General features: G+C 40.3%; 1 protein-coding gene across 1 annotated transcript in view; it reads left to right on the top strand.

Annotated features, from left to right (window-relative positions):
- dnah10 (dynein axonemal heavy chain 10) overlaps positions 1–26,860 on the top strand; it is a 337,572-nt gene that overhangs the window by 270,811 nt on the left and 39,901 nt on the right. Inside the window, exons 60-62 of the mRNA XM_062544195.1 lie at positions 13,603–13,820; positions 17,400–17,621; positions 24,668–24,815. Of these exons, the coding sequence (XP_062400179.1) occupies positions 13,603–13,820; positions 17,400–17,621; positions 24,668–24,815 (588 nt within the window). The remainder of the gene's footprint in view (positions 1–13,602; positions 13,821–17,399; positions 17,622–24,667; positions 24,816–26,860) is intronic.

Genomic DNA, 26,860 nt, shown 5'->3' with positions numbered 1-26,860 from the left:
AAGCATTGTAGAGTTGTATGGCCCTGGGTACGAATAACTTCCTCATTCTATAAGATAAGATAAGATATACTTTTAATGTCCCCCAAGAGGGAAATTTGTCTTGGGCTGCAGTCACTGCATCACACACTTACAACATACTACATAAAACATAGAATATACACAAAACAACACAGCACAGAAAGTGCACAACACAAGTGGGGGTAAAAGTGTATAAATAGTACATAGTACAATAGGCAACACAGTCATTTGTTACTGTTTAGCATCTTAATGGCAGCTGGGATGAATGAGTTTTTATACCTCTTTAACCTGCAGTTCGGCAACGTCTACCTGAGGGTAGCAACTCTAGTTCCTGATTTAGAATGTGGGTTGGGTCATCTAGGATCTTATGTGCTTCCCTGAGCACAGATTTTTCGTACAGTGACTGTAGGTAGCACTGTTCTTGGTAGCCTACAATTGTAAAAGCTGTACTGATCAGACGGCCCAACTTGGACTTGAGCTGAACTGACAGATTACCATACCAGTTTTGCATACTGTAACGTATCACACTCTCTAAAATCATTTGGAAAAAAAGAAACAGGAGTTTGCTATTGACACCATACAGTCTTAACCTTCTTAAAAAATACATCCTTTGTTGCAACCTGGTGCAGAGGTTTTCAACATGAATATGCCAGGTAAGGGAACAATCAATAAAAACACCCAGATACTTATATGACGTAACCTGCTGTATTGGTGTGTTATGGATAAGTACAGGAGTAGGTTCACAGATTGATCTTGGGTCAAATATCATCTCCTCTGTTTTAGTGACATTAACAACCAGATGGTGGGCATCACACCAATCTACAAACTGTTCTATTTCTGAGTGGTAGGAGGCTGCTTCTTGGTCTCTGTACAGTAAACTAAGGATAGCAATGTCATCCGAGAACTTCACAATGTAATTGTGTGGGTGTTTGCTCACACATTCATTGGTGTAAATAGTAAAAAGGACAGGGGAGCTCACACAACCCTGTGGCGCCCCTGTGCTGATGGATTTAGGGTCTGAGACTGCCTTGTGTACCTTAACATATTGTGTCCTGTTAGTTAAAAAGGAGTAATACCACTTAATAATAAAAGAGCTTACACCCATATTTTTAAGTGTCTCAAGTAAAATAAGTGGCTGAATAGTGTTAAAGGCCGAACTAAAATCTATAAAAAGTAAACGTGCGTAGGCCTTCGGGTCCTCCAAGTGCTTTAAGACTAGGTGGGTGATGCTACTTATAGCGTCGTCTGTGCTCCTACCCTGTTTGTAGGCAAACTGCCAGGGATCTAGCTTTTTATTGACCTCAGTTTTTAAAAGAGTCACTATGTATTTCTCAAAACATTTCATTACAATGGATGTCAATGCTACTGGTCTAAAATCATTGTTCTCCTTAGGACAGGGTTTCTTCGGGACTGGAGTTATAACAGTCTTTTTCCATAGGGCTGGAATGATGTGAGAGTCAAGTGATCGCTGGAAGATAGGGCACCAGGCTGGAACAAGCTCCTCCGCAAATGTTTTTAGTAAGCGGGCAGAGATTCCATCTGGGCCCTTAGCCTTCCTTGTACACTGATGCTGGAACAATGACTGTATCTGTAAACAGTCTATCTCATGCTTGTTCATATCCGTACTAATGGAGTCTAGGATACTAATGCATTCGTTGTTAAAATCCTGAGTATGAAATCTAAGGTAAAAGTTGTTCAGTTCATTAGCTTTCATCCGGTCGTCTGTGGTGGTTATATGTACCTTGCTTGGTACCATGTTAGTGATGGCTTTCATTGAGTCCCAGAGTTTTTTCGAACTCATGGTTGTAAAGTGGCTCTCAATGACTTCCTTTTGCTGTTTCCTGGCTTTATTAAGCAGTTGGTTTAACTCCTTTTGCACCACTTTTAGCTCAGTTCTGTCTTTATTTCTAAAAGCTGCCTTTTTTCGGTTTATGCCGTTTTTTATGTCCTTGGTTACATAAGGCTTATTGTTTGGATAAACAACAACCTCTTTCTTTGTGAGAACGCTGTCTGTTGTGCATGTCAGGGAGCGTAATCTCCAACTGATTAAGCTCTTCTGCTGTATGATAGTGCTGTGGAGTGGATGACAGTCATTGTCCAGGATGTTGAGTAGCTTGTTCAGGGTCCTTTTGTCTGATACTGAAGTGATGCACTCCAGTTCAGCTCCAACAACAGAGCCAGCTTTCCTTACCAGCCTGTCTAGTCGCCCAGCAGTGTCTCGGCAGTGTTGAGTTGTACTGTAGGTGGTTGAGTCTGCACCATTGCAGAAAGTCCTCCACCAGGCTCCTGTATTTTTCCTCCTGCCCATCCCTGATACAACCCACAATTGCAGTATCGTCTGATAGGGCTGGGGGTAACCGATTATTTTTAAAACGATTATTCGGGCGATTATTTTATCGATTAGTCGACTAATCTAAACTAATTGGACGATTAGTCTAACGATTATTTTTCTGTTGTTCGATTAATAAAAACCATAATGTATCCATAAAAAATCTTAATCATATAGTATACAAAAATCACCAGGATAAAAAATATTTGCTTTGTCCTGAACACACAATATCAATGTGTATTGAAACAACAGTTATGACAGTGGGACATTTTAAATCTACTCTTTGCAAAACTCATTGCAGTGCTATGTAGGGTTGCCAACTATGAGAAAATAAAATGGGGATGCTTTTGCATGGTTGCATGAGAAATAGCCTACTTCTGAAAACAACAATTATATGGGTGCTATTGTTTCGGGATGTTTCCCTCATGCAAGCATCTTAGCCTACTCTGGTAGGCAAATGGAGAACACTTTATAATGAAATTTTATTTGAATGCCTGAATGTAATGATCCAGGAAACATTACAGGCGGAAATCACTTATCAGGAGATCTTTAAATGAAAGACTAAGCTACAATATTTTGACCATGTTATATTCAAATTTGACTTAACATTTTCAATGCAAGTTAAAATAGCCTTCCAACAGGTTGAAGCGGAGCTTTGCCAACAACGTTATTGTGTAGTTTCAGTTTCCGTTTCTGTCACTCAAACGCGCACACGCATGCATTCAATGAACGCTCATACCACCATTGAGCATAGGCCTACGGAATGGTTGGCATCCCTAGTGCTATGGCATGATTAGCTTTTCTTAAGGGCTAACGTAGTTACTTTTAAAGCACAGGTGTCAAACTCAAGGCCCGCGGGCCAAATGCGGCCCGCCACATCATTTCATATGGCCCGCGAGAGCTTACAGGGTCTGATACAGTATGTGGCCCGCGAGAGCTTTAAAGGTCTGATACAGTTTTTGCGTATAGGCAATACACTGCAATACAATGCACGCACGTGAGACTGACAGGGAGGCAACATCAACCACCTTCCTCTATGATCAGTGTAACTGGCTACATCAGATGTGATAGCAACGCGAACGTGTGAAAACAAAATAGACCAGTATTCTAAACTATTTTAGCGAACGGAGCGCAAAACCTTGCTAATCGAGCAAATTATTGTTTGGCCAAAAGTGAGCCTATTCCGACCGAGAAAAGGTGCATTCAGATCAGGCAAGCATAGGTAGGCTAGAAGTTTGTTGTAATCCTGTTGCTTTGCATTTTCATTTCGGTTCAAATCGAGCAACGTAGAATCCACACAACACCTTTCAACTTAAAAGAAAAAGTCCACCGGGACCGTTCGCTTCTACTGTATGTGTATAGAACGGTGTAGTGATGCACTTTTTGACATGTCAGTTTGTTTGCATCACTGGCTAGATGTAAAACTGCATTTCGTTACTGGTATTTCGCTTGTGCAATGATAGTTAAGTTGAATATACTCGAATAAAAAAAAAAAAAAAAATCCATGGCATGACCTCTTCCTGACTGACCAGTGACCCTCATTGAAAAGTCAAACTGTATAGAACTGACAGAGGTTTTTGTTTTGTTTTTACAAGGAAAGTAGGGAAGTTTTTTAGGGAAGTTTTATACCGATGCTAAAGATTTTGTGGCTGGTGCTACAAATCTTATAGTTACATCTGGCCTTTTGAGGGCAACCATTGTGCTGATGTGGCCCTCGGTGAAAATGAGTTTGACACCCTGTTTTAAAGTAACGTTAATGTCAAGTCTAAAACAATGCATTTTATGTTCTAAAATCTTGTAGAGTAGGCTGTATATCTACACAACATTGAAAATCGTTGGTAACGTTAGTGCAACTCGAGCCCTAACACACTTGTGATGTTCATTTAAATGTTCTCAATGCTCATAAAACATTGATTCATTCATGACCACTGCGCAAAGCCCTTGCCTGGACATTGTTTGGCTCCGTAGTTGACACTGGCGATTGGCGAACCTACGTTAACATATTTTGCTACCTTTGCGCTTCGAGTCGCGTACGCATCTGGCTCCTAAATTACCACAACCTGCAACTCTGTATGCTGTTTGTTCGTGCCGGCCGGGTTAGTGGAGCTGTGTTATGCAGCCGTCAGCTAGCCATTCCAGCCAACAATAAATGCTAACAAATACAATACACAGCTGACTCGCTGCCAGTGACAAGTAAGGGATAACGGCCGACGAGGTGACCTGTTCGATGGAAATAATGGCCAGGTGGAGGTCTAGAACTCCGGCGACGTGCGAAGCACGGAGACGGAGTTACCTCCGCCGTGCCATCGAACCGGTCGACCTCGAAGGCCGTTATCCCGCTTATCTCCCGTTTGTATTCATAACCTGTATATTTAGAACATAGTTTTATTCCACCGTTGCGTCCGTTAACATCGCTAAAACTGTCTTGACTGTGGGACTACTTTCCGCCACATATCAACTTTCTACTTGCTGGACAAAACTGCCGTTACTAGTTCTAAATGGATGGTTGCTATGGCCAAAGGCCAGTCGTTAGTTCTAAATGGCTGGTTGCTACGGCCAAAAGCCAGTCGTTAGTTCTATCTCTCCCGTTGTCAAGCGGGCATATCCCAGGATTCTGATTAACTTTAACTTTGAAAGATCGCTACTTTTATAGCCTACATGGCATCCAACTAGCTACAATCCACCTCCGTCATATGCTACAATGTGACTATGGTTCTGCACGTCTGTATTTCAGCTTGGATACAACGTGACAGTTCATTTAAACTCCGCAACGAGTTTGGCGAATTAATATTCAAGTGTGATACGGGAACTACTTCAAAGGTAGCAGGTTATACGAAGTTAATGGCCACCCCATCAGCCAATCAAAGAAGAGAATTCCATTGTTGAGGGAGATAGGCAGACTTATAGGCCTATATGAGGCACAACTCTGAGGGTCTTTACCTTCTTTCAATATAACAGAAATTCTAGCTGTTTTCATAGAGACAGGAAGCGTGTTATAAGTAGAGAAGTCGTTGACCATTAACATAAAAACTAATTTAAGTTGTGGCCAGAAAGTTTTATAAAATTCTCCAGAAAAGCCATCCGGGCCTGGAGATTTATTTGCTGGCAATGATTTAATTGTAGAAAGCACCTCTTCTTCAGAGAAGTTTTTGTTGATGTTTTGTTGGTCTGAGGCTGTAACCTGAGTTAAATTCCAACGATCTAACAAAGCTGTTGCCTCAGGAACTGAAATGTTTTCTGATGTGTATAAACCACTATAAAAATCAAAAAAGTGTCTATTAATTCCTGATGGATCATACAGCGCCCTCCACAATTATTGGCACCCCTGGTTAAGATGTGTTCTTTAGCTTCTGATAAATTCATTTTTTTTCCAAATAATATAGGACCACAATGAAAAAAAGCGTAAAATCCAACCTTTAATACAAGTGCATTTATTTAGAAGGAAAAAAATCCCACATTAAGAAATAATTATTTTACATCAAATCATGTGTGCCACAATTATTGGCACCCTTGATGTAAATGCTTTGTACAACCCCCTTTTGCTAATAAAACAGCACCTAATCTTGTCTTATAATGTTTCACAAGATTAGAGAAAACAGAAAGAGGGATCTTCGACCATTCCTCTTTGCACAAAATCTCCAAATCATCCAACGACCTGGGTTCTCTCCTCTGCACTCTCCTCTTCAACTCACCACACAGGTTTTCAATGGGGTTGAGGTCTGGGAACTGAGATGGCCATGGTAGGAGCTTGATACGGTGTCTGGTGAACCATTTCTGTGTAGACTTGGCCATATGTTTGGGTCATTATCACCAGATTTTGATTTAAAATGTCCTGGTATTTCAAAGCATTCATGATGCCATGCACCCTAACAAGGTTCCCATGCCCTTTGGAAGAGAAACAGGCCCACAGCATCACCGATCCTCCCCCATACTTCACAGTGGGCATGAGGTGCTGTTCTGCATACTCATCTTTTTGTTACGCCAGACCCACTTAGAGTGTTTGTTGCCAAAAAGCTCTAACTTTGTCTCATCTGACCAAAGCACACGGTCCCAGTTGAAGGCCCAGTACCACTCCAGACGTTTGTGCTTATGATTTTGAGTGAGAAAGGTTTTTTTCCCTGCATGCCTCCCAAACAACTTGTTGGCATGTAGATAGTGCCTGATGGTTGTTTTGGAGACTTTGTGACCCCAAGATGCAACCATTTGATGCAATTCTGTAACAGTGAGTTTTGGAGATTTTTTTATTTCTCTTACCATCCTCCTCACTGTGCGTGGTGGCAAAATAAACATGCGTCCTCTTCCAGGCTTGTTTACCACTGTTCCAGTTGTTTTAAACTTCTTAACGATTCCTCTGACCATAGATATGGGCAGGTGTGCGAGTGGCTATTTTCTTATAGCCATTGCCTTACTTGTGAAGGTCGACACACATCTGCCTTACTTGAACAGTGTGTTCCTTTGTCTTTCCCATGTTGAAGAGAAATGGCCTCTGTGTCACGTCATATTGATAGCCCAGGGAAACAGGATGTTAAGAATTACTAATTAAATGTTCCTACATACTCTGATTGACTTTGTAAACTACTGTAGAAATTACATAAATGACAGAAATACTTTAATTACATTTATTTCCTAGGAATTGTAAGGGGTGCCAATAATTGTGGAACAGGTGATTTTATGAAGAATAATTATTTCTTAATGTGGGATTTTTTTCCCTCTAAATAAATGCACTTGTATTAAAGGTTGGATTTTACGCTTTTTTTTCATTGTGGTCCTATATTATTTGGAAAAGAAAATAATTTATTAGAAGCTAAAGAACACATCTTAACCAGGGGTGCCAATAATTGTGGAGGGCGCTGTATGTCACTTCATTTCCAGTCTTAATGGCCATTATAGTTCTCTTAGCCTGTTCCTTTTTTAAATAGTGTGCCAATAATTTACCTGATCTGTTCCCAAATTCATAGATTTTTTGTTTCAAATACATATTTTCTTGTTTAATATAGTTTGAATGGTCTAAATTGAAATTTGCTCTGGCTATAACTAGTTTGTTCCAATTTTCTTCCGATTGATCTTGTTTGTGTAATGTTTCTCTAAATAGCAGTTCTTCCTTTACACCCTTAGAGATTGATTGTCTTTCTTTATTTTTATAAGAGGAGTATGATATAATGTGTCCTCTCAAAGTGGCTTTTGCTGCATCCCAAAGTATGGTCACAAAACGTTTCGTCTTCTAATAACAGATTATTAAATCTCCACATTTTAGATTTATAAACTTCATTAAGAGTGATTTCCAAAGAGACCATTGCATGGTCTGATATAGAGATTTCATGTATATCACAAGATGAAACAAGCTTTATACACTTTTTAGGAAGAAAAAAATAATCTAAACGAGAGTAAGATTTATGTCTATTGGAAAAAAAAGTATAATCCTTTTTTGTAGGGTTAATTTCTCTCCATACATCGATTAACCCTGTTTCTAATCCCAAGGCACGCAACATTTTTGCAGATTTAGGGTTAGACCCTCCCGAGTGTGAAGATTTATCAAAATATGACAGACTTAAATTATAATCTCCTCCCATCAAACAAAATGTTGTGCATTGTATATTCAAAAGAGAAACCATATCAGCAATGAATGTAGGTGTATCTGTATTAGGAGCGTATATATTCAGTATAGCTATTGGTTTGCCCCAAATCTTCCCATTTACCAAGATATATCTTCCTTCTGCATCTGAGGTCTGATCGATTAATTCAAAGGGTTTATGTTTGTGAAACAAAATAGCAACTCCTCGGCTATTTGTTCTAAAAGATGAAAAGAAAACTTGTCCAACCCAGTCTTTCTGTAATTTAAGATGTTCTTCAGGTGAAAGGTGAGTTTCTTGCAATAAGGCTATTCCCACTTTTTCTTTTTTAAGAGCTGTAAGTATTCTTTTCCTTTTGATAGGGTGTCCTATACCTTTAACATTCCATGTGATTAATTTCAATAATTTATCCATAGTAGTCCTTTAAAGAAAGAAGAAGAAAAATAATAATTGTGCCACCATTCAGGCTAGTGTAACCGGTAGGATTTATCAAATGAAAAAACAACAACAAGTAAACAAAAAAAAGACATTTAACATATCTACGACACATATCACACATAGGACCTATACTAACACAAAAGTTCCATCTGCACCACCCCATTATTAGGTGATATCTTTGGTGACTGTTGTTTATTCTAATAATTAGGATCAATATAACCGCTTTATTTAGTTACATATCCTGAAGCAGTTTGTAAAGTGCCCCCCCCTCCCCCTCCCCCATTCATAACAAGTCCTACAGTAAACAATGAATTCCTTCTAACATAAATAAGCTTGTTTTTAGAAGATTATAACCAAATTACCACAAACGGCTACCGCCGTTCATTCCGACATACCAGCACTCCGACATTGATGTCCAATTGTCGTAGTGGAGGCATGTCTCTTTATGGGAGTTCGTCCCACCACTCCGACATTTTTTTTTTTTCATGGTCGCAGTGGCGGTATTTAACTATTTTTTTCAAACAACGTGCCATTCCGACATGAGGTCATTAATAGGTTAATGTCATAACTATATCCAATTGTGTAAAATAATAAAGATTCACATTTAAAATGTCATTGTGAAGACTTCTTGATATGGGTGTCTGTTGCGTGCACGACTCGGGGAAGTTCTATAGACATGGCAAGTTTTCTTCTCTGTCTCATTATTCGCGGACTAAGTGGAGCTAAATTAAGTTATTATTTTGCTGTCACTTCGTCTGTTTTATGGCCTAGAAGGTTGTATTTGGTATCTGTGGATAGCTCTAGCTCTCCTCTTTTATCTGACATGCAAGCTGTATCTTTTTAACCACGGTTTCACGAGTAAATCAAACGAAATAGCGGTAGCCGGAGCTATATGATTCTTATTTGTTTGTCACTTCTGTTTCTATAACACAAAATGATCAATGTGTTTGGTATCAATGGAAAGCTCTGTTTCTCCTCTTTCATTTGATATGTGTGTTATGTCTGTGCGATGCCTGGTCCCGGAGTAATTCAAGCGAGAGCAGTGGCTGCGTGGGTGAACGCAGAGCAATATAGACTGTAAATATGATACTTTCATTTAAATGATTTTATTTTTATTTGCATACTTGATCGTACAGACACGTGTCTAGTCTCGTTGGAAAGCCCCGGTTCTGAGCTCTTTCATGCAATATAGGTCTCATCTCGCTGTGACTAATAATCGCGGAGCAATGTAACAGAGAAGAATGGGTGTGTTTTTTGACGCACTTTGCGTCTGTCGGGCTCATAGGGTCCGTTAAATTGACGTGGAAAAAAATAGGATTTGTAAACTGTCGGAATGGGGGTACTAAAATGTGTCGGATTGGCAGCATGTCGGAATAACACCATGTCTGAATAGCGGCATGTCGGACGAAAGGGATGTCGGACTGGCAGGATGTCGGACTGCTGACATGTAACCACCACAAACAGTGGCCAATGGACTAGTTACTTAAACGTTCCAATAAACATAGTGTGTCCTTGTTTAGTTTGTGTCTTCAGAGGAGGGATATGGAGAAAGAAAAAAAAAATCTGTCCAAAAAAATAAAGCCCGAGGCCTTCATTAACATTCAAGTAGGCAAACCGAGTGTCCAAACCATTGTATTTTCAATAATCATACCTCCAGTGTAAGATCATTGATCAGCCTGATTCTCGTCTTTGTATAATCCTTTTTCTTCAAGTTCTTTTATTGCTGCCGCTAGAGTTGGGAAGGTTTTTGTAGACTCGTCCTCGTAGAAAACCTTTAGTTTAGCAGGAACCAGAATGTGGGTTTTGATGTCTTGGGCCTTCAATTGTGCTCTGATAGGCTTGTACAGGGATCTTTGTTGTCTCACCTTGAGGGTAAAGTCGTGATCAAAGTAAATCCGTGTGTCCATTAGCATTACCTTCTTTGCCCAGGCAGAACAAAATCCTTACGTTCTTGATAGGTGCGATGAGCATGAATGATGTTCAAATCTCCCGGCACTTCAAATTAATTTCTAATCAGCTGATCAAGAAATTCCATAATGTCGCTCCCTTCACTCTTTTCAGGTACGTTATAAATGCACACATTGTTTTGTCTCGACTTATTATCCCAGTAGTCCATCTGATCAACAAGTTCATCAATTCGAGACTTTACCCATTTCGTAGTTTTCTGGTTATCAACCTCCGCGTCGTCCAAGTCGCTCACCCGAGCTTCCAGCTGAACAACGCGCGTTGTTGTTGCGTCCAACTTTTGGTTTAAATCAGCCGTTTGTTGCATAATCTTTCTAATATCACGCTCCGTCTCTTGACAACTCTTTCAGCTCACCTTTCAAGTCTTTGAATTCATTGCTTAAGGAGTCTTTTAGCTCTGTAAACAGCTTCCACATTTCACTTAAGTTGGCCATGCTGTTTGCATCTCCAGCCTTTTGTTTGTTTGCGATTTTCTTCTTTGGCTGATACTTTCCTTATACGTTCCGGACCGAAGGTTCATTACTTAGTTTAGCTTCCTAACATATTTTCCTCATTTAGATGTAGGATAGACGAAAAAATAGAGTTAATTTCGGGGGAGGTAAGGGCGAACTCAATCAAGCTGCCGCCATGTCACCGGAACCGCATGACCTCTTTCTGACTGACCAGTGACCCTCATTGAAAGTCAAACTGGAACTGACAGTGGTTTTTGTTTTGTTTTTACAAAACACAACAACCAAAAAAACATGTTGGAATGGAATCAATGCATTTCTTTTTTAAAGGTCTGCATCAGTCTATGCTAGAAGCAAGTAGAATGGAGAAAAACATGAAATATTGAAATATCGCAAGTTATATCGTTATCGCAGTACTCAATAATGTTATCGCATATCGCATGTTTTACTAATATCGTGCAGCCCTACTTTAGACCTTTAGACACTCCTTTTAGGGGAGTCTAACAACAAAGTCTACCTCCCTGCCCCCACTGAAGTTTCGCTTGCCGTGAATGTTTTGGCCAAAACTAGCCTAATTTAAATATGATCGACCATTAGGAGTTTCAGCTGAAAGTAATTTCACACATGTGGGCCTATGCTTGATAACAAAATGTATTTTTTTCTTGTATGTAAGCTTACAGTAATTTACAACGAATTCGTGATTCACCATTGAGGCACACATTTTCACGTAATGAGAAGACAGAACAATAGCCCACAGGTTAGAGCTTCAGCCCCTATGCCCAAGGGTTGCTGGTTCGATCCCCGACCTGTCTATGGCAGAAGTTCTTTTGAGCAAGGCATCAATAAAGTATATTATATTCTATTCTTTTCTATTCACATAACTACACGCACGCTGGCGAATTCGAACATTCTGAAACGCGCATATGCGATGAAACATGATTGTGCATTCTTCAACGAGTTGCATGTAAACAACAAACAGCCAACCTACAGCCTATGGAGGGGGCAGAGAGAGGGATGGGGATGGGGAGGCAGTTGTCAATGCCGCAGTAATGTCTGTAGCCTAAGATCATGTCCACACGTAGGAAAACGACCCCCCCCCCCCCCTTCCGTGAACTGGTTAGACGTGTATGGGGGAGGGGGAATGATCGGTTTCAAATAGGCTATGTTTGCAATGGATAGTGTGTTATGTATAGACCCCGAAGCCATTTGCTTTGAGAATAACGGCTGGCTGATGAAGTTAGTGGCTGGCTAGCTGGCTCAGCCAACACCTAAATGCTATGGCAGCCGCCAAAGTTTTCATGGCTGATAATGACTTTAGTAGTTGCCACTTCATGTCTACAGAATCCTGTGTAGCCTATCGTAGCAACGAGCACAATATTGATGTGGTGTATGTATCCAGTGGGAATCGTTTATAGGCTATCGTTTATTTTTCGTGTGCTTTTAGATGCAAAAAGTCTAACTGGCTTAGCCAAAGTTTGTCAGATGGCGGCTCAATTTGGCTTAGAAAATTATTGGCTGGCGAAATTATTTTTCGTTAATGGTTAACAGTAGCCTATTGTGATTCATCCGTTTATTATAGATAGTTTGTTATTAAAAACCATGAACAAAAAAATAATTGTTCGTCGACGTTGAAAAACGGTCAGTGTATTCAGTCAATATGAAATACAATATTCAGCTTGTGCCGAGTTGTGAACCCGGGTCTCTTGCGTAGCACTCAAGGGAGTTGACGCTGCGCCACTGATCGTCTTATACACTGAGAAGTTGAAAATAGGATAGGTGTTTGACGCGACGTAACTCAGTCAGTCCAGCAAATATGTAAGAAAATGCTTATACATTAGTCTGTCCTACAAATAGAAGCTAAGATATACAACTATGAATGTACGTAGGCATATGCGCCCTACGTACATAAATAGGCTATGACGAATTTCAACTGAAAATATTTTTTACACATGTAGGCCTGCCTAATAGAACAACGTCGCAACGTTTTCAAAACAAACTCGGATTTTACCACTGTAAACCTCTTTTTACCACCATCGCCTCCATAGACTATATGCCATGTAAATGAAAAATAGTTATTAAGATAAATCACATATACATATTGCACATATATAAACTATATGTTTTATGGTAAAATATTATTCTCATGACTGACAGGAAACCCTTGCGACATCTGCTGTGAGAAAAGAGAATAGCAGCCTGGACAAACATGGCTGAACGCGAGACAACATAGTGTTGTCACATAAGTGAGCCCAAAATAGCTCTAAACTAGCTTGTACCGGTGTGCTTTCGATCATGTAAAAATTCTGGGTGACAAAACACGCGTATTTAGGAAAAGTCGTGAACGTAGGGTCCTGGAATTTAATCGAGTGACATTCTAGGTATATCTAGGTCAAACCCACACGGCGCTTCTAGTAATACGCGTCAGCGGTCAAATGACCAGCGCTTGGCGCTTCTAGTGTTAACTGGTTCGCCCTGTCCAGATCTCCCTCCACAGAGCTGCTACTCTTCCTCAGGCCAGTGATGGTCTTCATTCCATCCCAGACCTCCTTCATGTTGTTCTCCTGCAGCTTCTGTTCCACCTTCTTCCTGTAATCCTCCTTGGCCTCTTTCAGCCTGACTTTCCCCTATAAATAGATAACGTGCATAACTTTATTTATGACCTTTAATGTTTGCCCATGTTTCATCTTTTCTTGAGTTAATATCAAAGTCTGGTAAAAAATATCATATGGATAGTCTCATTGGAAACGTTGATGTGTTCAATATTTATTTCCTCCACTGTATATCACATCAAACAATTTAACCAATGACGAGCATTTTCCTCCTTACTATATAGGTGGCAAGGTTGGAAAAGAACTTCTTCCAGAGTAAGCGAGAACTGGAGAGGATCCAGAATGAGTTGGCTGCTATTCAGAAGGAGTTGGGGGCGCTGGGAGAGAAATATGATGCCGCTATGGGTGAGAAACAACTATTACAGGAGGAGGCTGAAGTGATGGAGAGAAGACTGATTGCTGCTGACAAGCTTATCTCTGGCCTTGGCTCAGAGAATGAACGGTTAGTGAAAGAGCTTCACACAATAAGATATTCAAAAGTCTAGTACCTGTGGAGCACTACTTAGACTTGTATATATTTTTTCTTTCTGACAGCCTTTATATTACTGTACACAAACACAAACATAGTGATGTATCAGCAGCAAAGTGATACAATGATTGAATAGGGCCAACACCCCTCCATTCCTTTCAGTTTTGTTATGTCATGGGTTGGCTGTCCACATATGCACATACATTTTTGCTCTGTTTGATGTCAGATTTTGGACCTCACAGCGAAAATTGCTTATAAGTCTAATAATCTGTTAAAAGTGTGGGTGCTAGTGCATTGAGCAAATTTGTTTTCATAAGACTGCTTAAAATAAGTCAAGCCACACCCTAGGGCAGAGCTCTGTCTCTGACTAGCGGCAACAGTAACACACAAGACCACCAAATTTGGTTCATTTTCGTGAATGTATATGTCAACCACAACAGACAACACACTAGGTGGCGCTATAGAGTCCCTAAGTTCTGTCTCTGACTAGCGATAGCAATGACACACAAGCCCACCAAATTTGGTTCAGTTTCGTGAATGTGTGTGTCAACCACAACAGACAATGCCCAAAGTGGCACTAATGAGTCCCTAAGCCACACCCTAGTCCAGAGCTCTGTCTTTGACTAGTGGTTGCAATGATACACGAGCCCACCACATTTGATTAATTTTCTTGAATGTATGTGTCAACCACAACACACAACGCGCTAGGTGGCGCTATAGAGTCCCTAAGCCTCTGTCTCGAACTTGTGTGTTATTGCTACCGCTAGTCAATCAAATTTGGTTCATTTTCGTGAATGTATGTGTCAACCACAAAAGACAACGCGCTAGGTGGCGCTATAGAGTCCCAAATCCACACCCTAGGCCAGAGCTTGTCTCTGACTAAAGGCCTGAACACACCAACCCGACTGGCCGACCGTCGGCAGAAAAGCAGTCAGACTATCAGTTGGGCTCTCGTCTCCCCTGGTCAGTCAAAAAAGTGCCACTGAACACCCCGAAGCGACGCCGATTGTACTTTCTGCACGTGCGTGAAGTTTGATACATTACCCATAACTGCAGGCTTCAGTCAGCCGAGTAGGCTAGATATCATGCAGGATTCGCGGAACTAATTCCCACTAGTTTTCGACTTCTCTGATTAACAGGGATGCAAATGGCGCGCCTTTTGGCAGATGCCGCCTTTTTCACGACTGTCTGGGGGACTTGTTTGAATCGGGGGGGGGGGGGGCAAAGCCAATGGAGCAGCGCGCGCGCACCATAGCCTAGCTATGCAATAAAATCCAGATTAAAGTCAGATCAATCGGCTCGTTATGTCTCCCGCAACATGTCCAAAAATAGCCTTGTCTTAGAAGTGTCGGAAAGAGTGCGCATCTGTCTCCTGTGTAGAGCATAACAGAAGTTTCACTGACTAGCCTACTTTGCCCATGTCTTTGGCAAGACAATTATGTGAGTAAAGTTAATTTCAAGTAATGTTCTCTTGTTTATGTAGTTGTATTATATAGGAAAGTATGACCTTATTGCAGTAGGCTATCTGTCAGCACCGTTTTCATTGTAGTTATTAGCAATGTGGCTAATCACAATTAGCATCATTTTGGTTTAGCCTTTATACTTTTTTGTATTTGGATTACCAACCAAATAGATCCTATTTTTTATTGGCCTCCTATGTTTGGATTAGATGTAGCTTGCAGTGCAGCAACTTGCCTTGACAAAAAAACTTGTAGGAATCTATTAGGCAATGGTAGTCTACTTATAAGAAGTGTTACAGTAGGCCTACACATAGCCTAGTAGCTTAGAATATAGGCCTACACAAATGTGTTGACATGAGCTGTCATCTTATTTAAGAGCTGGTTGGACTTTTTTTTTTTTACCTTTATTTTACCTGTTGAGTCCCATTTAGACCTTTAGTCTCTTTTGCAAGGGAGCCCTGACATGTTTTTGTATCCTGTTTTATCTGTCTGTATGACAAACATACAGAGCACAGGAAGACTGGTCCAACAGAAGATAAAACACAGACAATTAGCATACAGAAAACCGTACAGACAACTTTTGAAGGCATAGACTACTGAGTATCTTAACAGCTGGTTTAGAGATATTTTAAAATTTATTTTGGACAAAAAGAGGGTTACACAGGGTGTACTTTCAAGACATTTCAAGATGCAGTAAGAACATCAATACAGTGGCTATGGTATACAGTGTATGCTCAAGGTAGGATAGTTTACCAAGATGATGGTTGTGCAGCAACTTTGAAACAGGATAAAGGTACTGTATATCATGACCCCCATTGACCGTAGTGACCATATTAGGTCTATTCCTCCAAAAGAGGTTAGACACAGATAAGCCACAAATTTCAAGAGTTTTAGAGCATACCAAGTTGGTGAAAAAGGCCAAAAATGGAGCATAAGAGGATTCCACGATAGTAATAATCTGAGCAAAAACAATAGGGCCTTGCACCTACGGTACAGCCGCTGCTACAGCAGCTGTACCTCGGTGCTCGGGCCCTAATAATAATAATCTGAGTAAAAACAATAGGGCCTTGCACCTTCACATGCTTCAGCAGCCGCACCTCGGTGCTCGGGCCCAAATAGATGATTTGATCTTAACTCATTGGCTGCCAGTGAATGAAAGAGGAGACTCTCTTCTTTCACCAGGAAAAAACGGTTTGTTTCTATCGTTTTCCGTTCTTTAGTAATCGTCAGTAGAACATGGGTTAGTTTTGCTAAAAACACCTGTTTTTGACCAAAAAATGGAGAGAACGATCTTTTTGTGAAAATCAACTTTTTAACGTTAGCGTTTCAGTAGTATGTCAACCACGATTGCACTGTTATCTCGTCAGTCTCATCAAGGTTGCTAGGGACTCTGATGGTCGCTATAGACTCTGAACAGGACGGTAGACTTAGCAAGCTAGCACTAGCAAAGTTGTTGTTAGTCTATATAGCAATATCCAATGTAAATGGATCATACCGTTCACGTGTTTTCCATCCTTGATGTAAGAAGTAAGCATATTTATTTGCTGGACCGCGTGCAAACTAGATCCACTGTGGTCGATCGTCGGTGTGTTTGCTTGCTGTATGTCTCTGCATGTGCACTCTGTAGGCAGATACTAATCATCCAAATGGCACTGCTGCCATCTAGCGGTTTGGATCGCTAGTACAGTCTTTTTACAAGCGTGAAACTCTGCCAGATCGTTCCCAAGCCCACCCATGAGCCCTCCCCATTGAAAAATGCAATTGACGTCTATAGACGTCAATGGCAGTCAAAGTAAGTGTCTAAATTGACGTCTATAGACGTCAATGGTAGTTAATGAGTTAACTGTTCTTTTTAGTCATGTTGATTTTGTTGATTTGCTTTTTTTATCATCCTGTTTACATTGTTGTGTATGATGTGTGTGTGGTGTCTTAAGCTGCTAGGACCTTGAATCTCCCCTTGGGGATCAATAAAGTATCTATCTATCTATCTATCCATCTATATATCTAATCTATCTATCTATTTATTTATTATTGTTACTGTTTGTTGCTGAGTTGTCAAGAATGTCTGTTTTTGTTCTATTTCTATGAGCAGCTGGACAGATGACCTAGAGGAACTTAAGATCAGGCGTATTCGTCTTCTGGGTGATTGCTTGATATGTGCAGCCTTCTTGAGTTATGAGGGAGCCTTCAGCTGGGTCTTCCGGAATGAGATGGTGGATGATGTGTGGCAAAAGGATGTACTAGAGAGAAAAATTCCTCTCAGTCAGCCCTTCAGAGTTGAGAGTCTACTCACAGATGAAGTGGAGATCAGTAGGTGTGTTTGCATTTCCAATCATCATCTTACAACAAAGATAGCTGCTTCATTATTACTGTATATGAACCCTTTTGTGCCCCTAAACACACACACACACACACACACACACACACACACACACACACACATTGACACTTTTACTAAGACGTGTATAGATAAACATGATAATTTAGAAGGTCTACTGGTGATGTCACCAGGGCTCTACGCTTACTTTTTTTCCCAAGAGCACACGTGCCCCTAAGTTAAAAAGTTTAGGAGCACAGAACAAAAAATGGGGACACAAGTATGTTTTCGTTTTGAACATTTATTACGGTGCAGAACTTGCACACACCAACACCAACTTACTGAATTAATACAAAAAGCAAAAGAATTATGACTGATTGTACTTTTCCTGCATGACCGCTGGTAGTTAAGTTAGACCAGAGGTGGCAACACATTTTGGCTCATTGGGACTTGGCCGGTGCCACACACAATGCAGTGTGCATATACAACGTATTGTCATTTACATGTAGATAATAATGACAAAGTAATAATGTTGTATAAAATACATGTCTTAAGAAATATGGTTATGATGCTGTTTAAATTAATTAATGTATAAATGGTGCCCTGTCACTTTAAGACTATTTTGCCAACTCCACTGAGTGGTTTGCTATGCTGTATGTTTATAAATGCTCAGTAGTGAAGCGAAATATTCGCTCGCAAATGCGAATAAAATGGGCGCACTGTAGAGCCCTGGATGTCACAATAGTAAAATGATTGTTTCGATACCAATACCAAGTGAATAATTTCAATACATTTTCAATTTTTATTTATTTATTTTTTTTAATTTGGGTACCCCCACATTCCGATTAAACTATTCCGATTGAAACAAATGTGCTGTCTGTTTACATGGGGTACGTCCGATGCCGATCAGGTGCTTTCAAGCGCTTTAGAATCTTTGATCGGAATAGCCGTTGTTAGTGACTTCATTGGGACGATATAGCCGTCAATCCGAATTATCGTATATATGGCTGTTCATTTGGAATAGGCATGGACTACACCACCTCTTTCATTCCGATTAAAATTCTGATCGGATCAGGCATTTTCATTCCGATTGAGGTGTTATTCCATTTGTAATCGGAATAGAAGTGTCCATGTAAACGTGGCTACTGACTGATTAAATACCCAATCATGATAGCGTGAACCTGAAGTTTTGGCTGTAACAATATAGTGGGTACCATATACAACTACAAAATGTAATTTCATGGAAGGAATTACCATTGCATGTAAATGCAAAAAGGTTGCTGTGTAAAACATTGTATTAGGCCTATAGTTAAAAAGACAACATACAGTGGGTACGGGTTGAGAATGCACCTTCTCCCGCGGGACTCCCGAAGAGATCCCGCAGTGCGTCAAGCCGATTTTTTTCGAGGCTAAGGCAATGTACCCAAACAACCACCAGGTGGCAGAAAGTTTCAACTGCATTTAATGATGAAGACCGCATATCCGTCAATAGTCGACTCCTTAATCTCACTGAATCATTAAAATGAAGGTGATGACTGGCGAAATTATTCAAACGACACTTCAATGAACCATTGTTGAAATGAATGAAAATGGTTATAGAAATCGCCTACAGCCAGCGTTATAAGAAATATATAAGTAATAGTTAAAGTCTTCTTCCGTATTAAACAGATAGCCTACGGGACGCTCTTTGTTCCGTAGGCTATTTTAAGGAACTACTCAATGCACACACACTGGGTAAACTGGCGCGCTACAAACATTAAAATGTCAAATCATATTTATTTCTCTTTGTCGCCATGATATTGGGGGAAACGCGGAGAGGCGAGATGGTCAGTCCTCGTATTTGTTCTTCGCGTTTCGTCATAAGAATATATAAGTAATAGTTAAAGTCTTCTTCTGTATTGAACAGATAGCCTACGGGACGCTCTTTGTTCCGTATTTTAAGGAACTACTCAATGCACACACACTGGGTAAACTGGCGCGCTACAAACATTAAAATGTCAAATCATATTTATTTCTTTGTCGCCATGGTAGGCCTATTGGGGGAAACGCGGAGAGGCGAGATGGTCAGTCCTCGTATTTATTCTTCGCGTTTCGTCATAAGAATATATAAGTAATAGTTAAAGTCTTCTTCTGTATTCTCTGCCACATTCGACAACAGCATTCAAGTTCCTTCTCAGCACGATGACGTGACTTTGCTTGCTGTTGGCCCAGATTAGAACAACATGCTCGAATTCACCAACAGAGTCGCGGCAACGTTGGTAGATACCAGTGATGCGCGGGTACGTGTCTGAACGCCCCGCCCCGCCCCGCCGTTTACAACTAACCCGACCGCAACTCGGACCGCAAAAAAAAAATATTGAAATACAGGACCCGACCCGCTTCCCGACCCGCTTATTGTAAAAAGTAGCCTAGTCTAACTTAGTCGTAGCGTCATTAAGCTATGCAAAATTGGTATCTCATATGCATGTAAAACAATAATATAGCCTATATTGCCTAATTATATATAGCCTATAATTGCTCAGAATTTGGGAAACATGCATTTAGTCTACCTTTTTTTTGTTCCGTGTCAGCATTCATCCAAAAATGTGGCTGTTTGACTCAACATTGAACATAATTAGCCTAGGATTTTCCTATACAAATTCTGTTTCAGCCGTTCCTCACATGAATGCCTTGAAGCTCTCCCAAGCATGAAATGCAGGCATAGAATATTATTAAGAAACTCTATTAACGTCTTCATCAATGGACCAAAAGTCCATTGCTCCGCGATTATAAATTGCAGCGAGATGAAACCTTTATTGCACGACGTGGGGAAGAGCAGACGTGGGGCTTTCCAACGAGCCACTAGGCCTATAAGTTGCGCAAGGACGCACATATTGCATGCTCATACCAATTGTAGGCTATATGCCTTGATGACATTAAATTAAGAAATATTTCCTGATTTGGGAAACTTTTAGTTTATTTTTCTTTCCATAATACCATTCGATCTTGCTGGAAATTATCAGACTTGAGAAACACGCATTGCATCGGCAACTTCGCTGCTCAGTAGACGATTCTGCCACTTTCTGTAGAGGCCAGCAATTCGAGATAAAAGCTGCAGATCATAGACAGAGAAAGCATATGCTCTGAGAACAGAACACAACTGCATGTCAAGTGTAGCCGAGGGTCTGTCTACGCAGAAACAACAAGTGCATTTCTACATGTTCGTGACAAAATGTGGGGGATAGAATCGCGTTTCAGTGGGAATGCTGCAACTTATGTCTTTTTCTTCTAAAGACAATTATGTACGATATAAATGACAATTTATTTTTTTTACCGACCCGACCAAACATGACCCGCATATCATTAAACATATTTTTTCTTGACCCATAACCGCGGGTGCGCTCGATTTGGATCAGCCCGCGCATCACTGGTGGATGCCTGCTCTTCAGAGCCATCACCACAAAGGAGCACTAGAGCCTGGTGCAAAACCACCAACTGGGATGGATCGAAGGGCAAGCAAGCACTGCCACACAACGTCAAGACCTTTGTCAACACTAAGCAGAAAGTTTCCTACGATGGGGAGAAGTGGCCGCAAGGACTGCATCGATAAGATCAACGAATGCCTTCGCAAGCCCCGAAACCCTGGCGATACATTTTCTTTCCTTTAATTCAATAAAACATTGTTTATCTGAAGAACTTTTCCGAGGTTGTCTTGTCTACCAAATCCTAAACTTAAATAGAGTAAACATTTTATCTTATGAAAAAACTCTTAGGGGGAACAGTTAGGCAGCCCTTCCTCCATTATCGTAGTAGGACTATAGGCAATTTATTAGAGGGGTCAAAAAAAACTAATAAAGTAGGCTAGACTAAATGTGTCACTTTAGTGATTGGCTCTTTCAAATGCAAATTAGGTGGATGGGCTTTTGAATGGGCCTGCTGCAGGTGAGAGGACAAATCCTACGAATTTATTGTTTTTAGAAAGTGCCATTATCATTGCCATATTCTCTTAAAACATAGGCTATATATTTGAAAACGAGTTGATTAAAGGCTTCTAATGGTGTCTCTATAATATGATAAAAGCAGAGATTGAGATGTGTGTTTGGAACAGTTTTTCAAATCCCCCGGGGGTATTTAGACTCCAGGGTGTTAAGCACTCATTCACAACTGTCCCATCGCTAAATGCTCTCTTGTGTTGCGTGATCACACAAGTATACCTGTCGTAGTGTGCTTTTAATTTGATATGCCTAATTATTATCTCCGCCAAGGATATAGGATGAACAAAGTCTATGGATTTGCTATCCAGTAGCCTAATAATTAGGCTATGTGCCACGTCCGATTTCGCAAGTGGTGTAGTAGGCTACATTTAAAAACAGACAGCCGCCTGTGAGATCCATTTCATGAAGAGCATTATTGTCTTGTGCGATCATTCCCCCTCCCCCACACTCGTCTAACCAGTTCACTACATTAAAGCCTATAGCCTATGCGGCACTGAGGACGACACTTGAGCCCGACACTATGTCAATGTAAAAATGTGTGTGAGCGCGCGCTGAACCACGAATTAACATATTAACTTTTATTTTCAGCAGACATCGCAAACATAAAAAGAATCTCAAAACAGGAAATCTTTCATTTCTTTTAATAAACCGATTCATTTTGTTTTGACGGGTTCCAGAGAGGTTCTTCAACTAGGTTTCGAACCCCGGTCGCTGGCGTACGATACCTATGCTTCAACCACATGCGCCACAACTGGATGTGAATTTCGTAAGGCTTTATTCGGCATATCCACTTGAACGTCGCCGTAGCCTACTTGAACGTTGCCGGTTAAAATGAACAAGCCTCCGTTTTAAAATAGCTTAGGCCTACACATTTCTAAGTATTCCTAGCATGTAAATGTTGCCAAAATGTCCATCTTGTCCATCTCTTTCGTCTTCGCCTTGACGTTGACAATAATAGCCTATTCACGGAAATGCGGTCTTGTAACCGTAGCCTAATGAATTCATGAATTAATCTAAGGTTGCCTTTCGAGTAGCCTATTTCAGGTTGAATTGAAGGCTATTTCCTTCTGATAGGCCTATAGGTTTCTAAAACCATTTTCATTCATTTCAACAATGGTTTATTGAAACGTCGTTTGATTAATTTCGCCAGTCATCACTTTCATTTTAAGGATATGGATGAACAAAGTCTATGGATTTGCTATCCAGTAGCCTAATAATTAGGCTATGTGCCACGTCCGATTTCGCAAGTGGTGTAGTAGGCTAGGCTACATTTAAAAACAGACAGCCGCCTGTGAGATCCATTTCATGAAGAGCATTATTGTCTTGTGCGATCATTCCCCCTCCCCCACACTCGTCTAACCAGGTCACTACATTATAGCCTATATGCGGCACTGAGGACGACACGAAACTTGAGCCCGACACTATGTCAATGTAAAAATGTGTGTGAGTGCGCGCTGAACCACGAATTAACATATTAACTTTTCTTTTCAGCAGACATCGCAAACATAAAAAGAATCTCAAAACAGGAAGTCTTTCGTTTCTTTTAATAAATCGATGCATTTTCTTTTGATGGGTTCCGGAGAGGTTCTTCGACTAGGTTTCGAACCCCGGTCGCTGGCATACGATACCTATGCATCAACCACTTGCGCCACAGCTGGATGTGAACTTCAATAGGCTTTATTCGGGAAATGTACTTGAAACGTCGCCGGTTAAAATGAACAAGCCTCCGTTTTAAAATAGCTTACACATTTCTAAGTATTCCTAGCATGTAAATGTTGCCAAAATGTCCATCTTGTCCATCTCTTTCGTCTTCGCCTTGACGTTGACAATAATAGCCTATTCACGGAAATGCGGTCTTGTAACCGTAATGAATTCATGAATTAATCTAAGGTTGCCTTTCGAGTAGCCTATTTCAGGTTGAATTGAAGGAAATAGTCCTTCTGATAGGCCTATAGGTTTCTAAAACCATTTTCATTCATTTCAACAATGGTTTATTGAAACGTCGTTTGATTAATTTCGCCAATCACTTTCATTTTAATGATTAAATGAGACGGATATGCGGAGCATTTCTCTCCCTCTCCGTTGACCAAAACGTTGCTCTGGCATCTCTGCTGGACTGACTGAGTTATAGGCTACGTCGAGTGAGAGAGCTGTGAGGTAGGCTGTAAACATTCGAAAACTCGGGCGGTCTATGTTGCCCCCTTGCGGTTGCAGTTTTCCCGATGCTTCGGGAGTCCCGATGTGCGGGAATGAAAGGAGCATTCTCAACCCGTACCATCTGTACTGTAGGCTACTGTATGACACAGAAGCATAGATAAATAACAATAACCCAATTACAATTCCACTGAAGTTATTTGGAAACCCACATTTAAAAAGTGATTTATGAAAATGCATCAACATTGTGGATAGTATTTTGGAAAATAACTCTTCATTCATTAGAATTTAAAAGACTGAAATGAAGTTGTCAACTTCAAACGAGTTGCAAGCGCTGACACTTTAGTAGTCTACTGAAGTTCACCTACTGTGAAACGACTGGTAGCTTACATAGCCTACATATCTACACTTTAATGCAGGTTAAAAGTACAGTATATAGACTTAGACACCATTGGAATACACACTAGTTCACCTGCATGTAATCAGAAGCAAGAGGACAATCCCACTTAACATGGGAATCAATCTACAACATCGGGACAACAAGTCACCTGCTTTAGTTCAAACCACCAACCTTTTTGCGATTGATAATTCAAACTACCCTTTCTAAAAACACCAAATCCAAGAACTATGGTTCTAACTACAAAGATTGTGACTGACGTTAGCCAACTACACTTTCCAGAAACGCACCCCTGAGTAACTTCTTGTAGTAGCTGTGGTTTCAGGACTTTGGCATTTGAAGACCTTGATGGGATGATGTTGTTTTGTTTATACCAAATTCATGACCAGGCTTTTAAATGAAATAAGAAAAAAATAATTCATCACAAGTAATATAGGAAATAGTTGAATTTTTGCAGTGGGATTCCATGTTTGCATTCTTGGAGGGACTGAAAATGATATACATCTACTTTTTTAAAGATGGGGCTCAGAGGGCCTACCCCCTGATGAGTTGTCAGTGCAGAATGGAATTCTAACTACAAGAGCAAGTCGCTTCCCAATGTGTATCGACCCTCAGCAGCAGGCCCTCAACTGGATTAAGAAGAAAGAGGAGAAGAACAACCTTAAGGCACATCTTTCTGACATGTTGACAGTTATTTTGTTATTATTGTTACTGCTAATCCAACATTCACTGACAATATTGTTGATGCTCAATGCATATAAGTAGTTTTTAAATAGTATTTTGAAAATGTGTCATGTGTTTTTGGCATTAATGAACTCAACGGACATTTGGTCGCTGTTATTAATGTTATTAATCTTAAATGAATAGTTCGGAATTCTGGACATAGGACCTCATTTCCAACTTTGCCGAGGTGATATAGGTTTTTATCGCATTTAACCCCTTCCTTAAGTTGCAGCGTTCCCCATTTGCTAAACTGGTTCTGAGCTAATGCATTTCAACGGTAACATCCAAAACAGTCTTACTCACTCCACAGCACACCCGAGACAAGTAAATTAAAACGTCAGACTATCGATGTACAGTACATGTCGATGTTGTTGATAGAATAATTTTAGAAATAAAACTAACCTTGCAACTCAATGATTTATTACATTTTGAGGGACTAGTCTCTCAATATCAATCCGCTACTGCCATACAGGGAACAAATTAGGCTATTGCAATGCGATGCAAGGTTCTAACATTGTTCTATCAACACAGACATGTGCATCGATAGTCTGACGTTATAATTTATTTGTTTCGGATGTTCTGTGGAGTGGATTAAGACTGTTTTCAGAGGCAGGCTGGATGTAACCATTGACTTGAGTTATCTCTGCACCAGATTAGCAACAAATGAACGCTGCAACTTGAGGAAGGGCAGAAATTCACTGAAAATGGTCTCCATCGACCTATATCACCCCGACTAAGTTGGAAATGAGGTCCTATGTCCAAAATTCCGAACTATTCCTTTAAAATTAAGATTTCAAAAATCAATTTGGTATTGATATTAGGTCCGTGTATGTTTCGTTCATTTGATATTCAATTGAGAATCCAAAATCAAAAAATGACTCAGGGCTAAAACTGATTTTGATATATTTCTTATATTTTGATATTTTTTTTTCCGTTTGCTGTGACCTGGAAGTCAATTCAAAGTCACTTTCTTGGTCTTTCAGTGCTCATTGTTGCCAATGTAGTGACTTTTTTGTTGCTAGCTTTAGCGACTTTGGGCAATTTTAGCGACAGAAAATATTGTCTGGCAAACGAGAAACTGAGAACAAGAACAAGAAACTCAGTTTCGTTGTTGAATCGTCAGAAAATCATCTCCCTTCTCGTGCCTATTTTCTTGAACATCGCGTTCGCCCAAATCGTTGCTCCATGATTATAGAAGTAGCCTAATGATTAGTCTGTAGTAGGCTATCAGACCATGTTATTGCATGGAAATACAGTGGGTAGCCTACCCCTTAGAAGTGTCCGCTTAATTCACGCACATTGAAATGTATCACAACTTAACGCCACGAGGTGGCAGTTTAAGTCCACTGCCGGTGTTATGTGCCTTCTGCTTTTCCTCACCTACTGGTTTCTTTGTGCATGCTTGCACAGCTGCAGGAGTTTTTTTACGGTTTTCAGGCCGCATTTTATATCTGTGCCATCATCACTACACTACAACCACTCGGACGAAAGACATGTGAAATATAGGCTATAGGCTATTTTAGCAAAAAGTGGACCACAACTTTCACAAGCAGAGCAAACTATTCAAATTAGAAAAACCTTAGACTGTCGGCCGAGGGGACGTTAGACCATAGTCTTTAGGTTAAATTGTGTATAGCGGTAAAGTTATATTCGGACTGGTAGTGTGACAGAAGCAGCAGCTGGCAATGGAAGTCAGTAAATAATTTCCAGGTCACAGCAATCGGAAAACAATAAATATCAAAATCAGTTGAGTCCGTTTTTTGAAGAGTCCGCTTTTTAAAGTTTTACTTTTGATCTGTTTTTTATTGTTAAGAGACTGACCTTGCGCTCTTGCGTAAGGCATTGTTTGTTTGTTGTTTTCATGATGAGACATCTTAAAATAAGTGAAACTTTTATTAGAATAATAAGACTTATTTATTTTCTTAGACATGCAGTGTTCATGGTTTCATTGATGCTGCCTTAAAAAAACATTATCGGGGTAATTTTAA

The sequence above is a fragment of the Sardina pilchardus genome, chromosome 8 (assembly GCF_963854185.1).
Source record: "Sardina pilchardus chromosome 8, fSarPil1.1, whole genome shotgun sequence".
Classification (NCBI taxonomy): domain Eukaryota; kingdom Metazoa; phylum Chordata; class Actinopteri; order Clupeiformes; family Clupeidae; genus Sardina; species Sardina pilchardus.
This window is presented reverse-complemented; position numbering and strand designations above follow the sequence as displayed.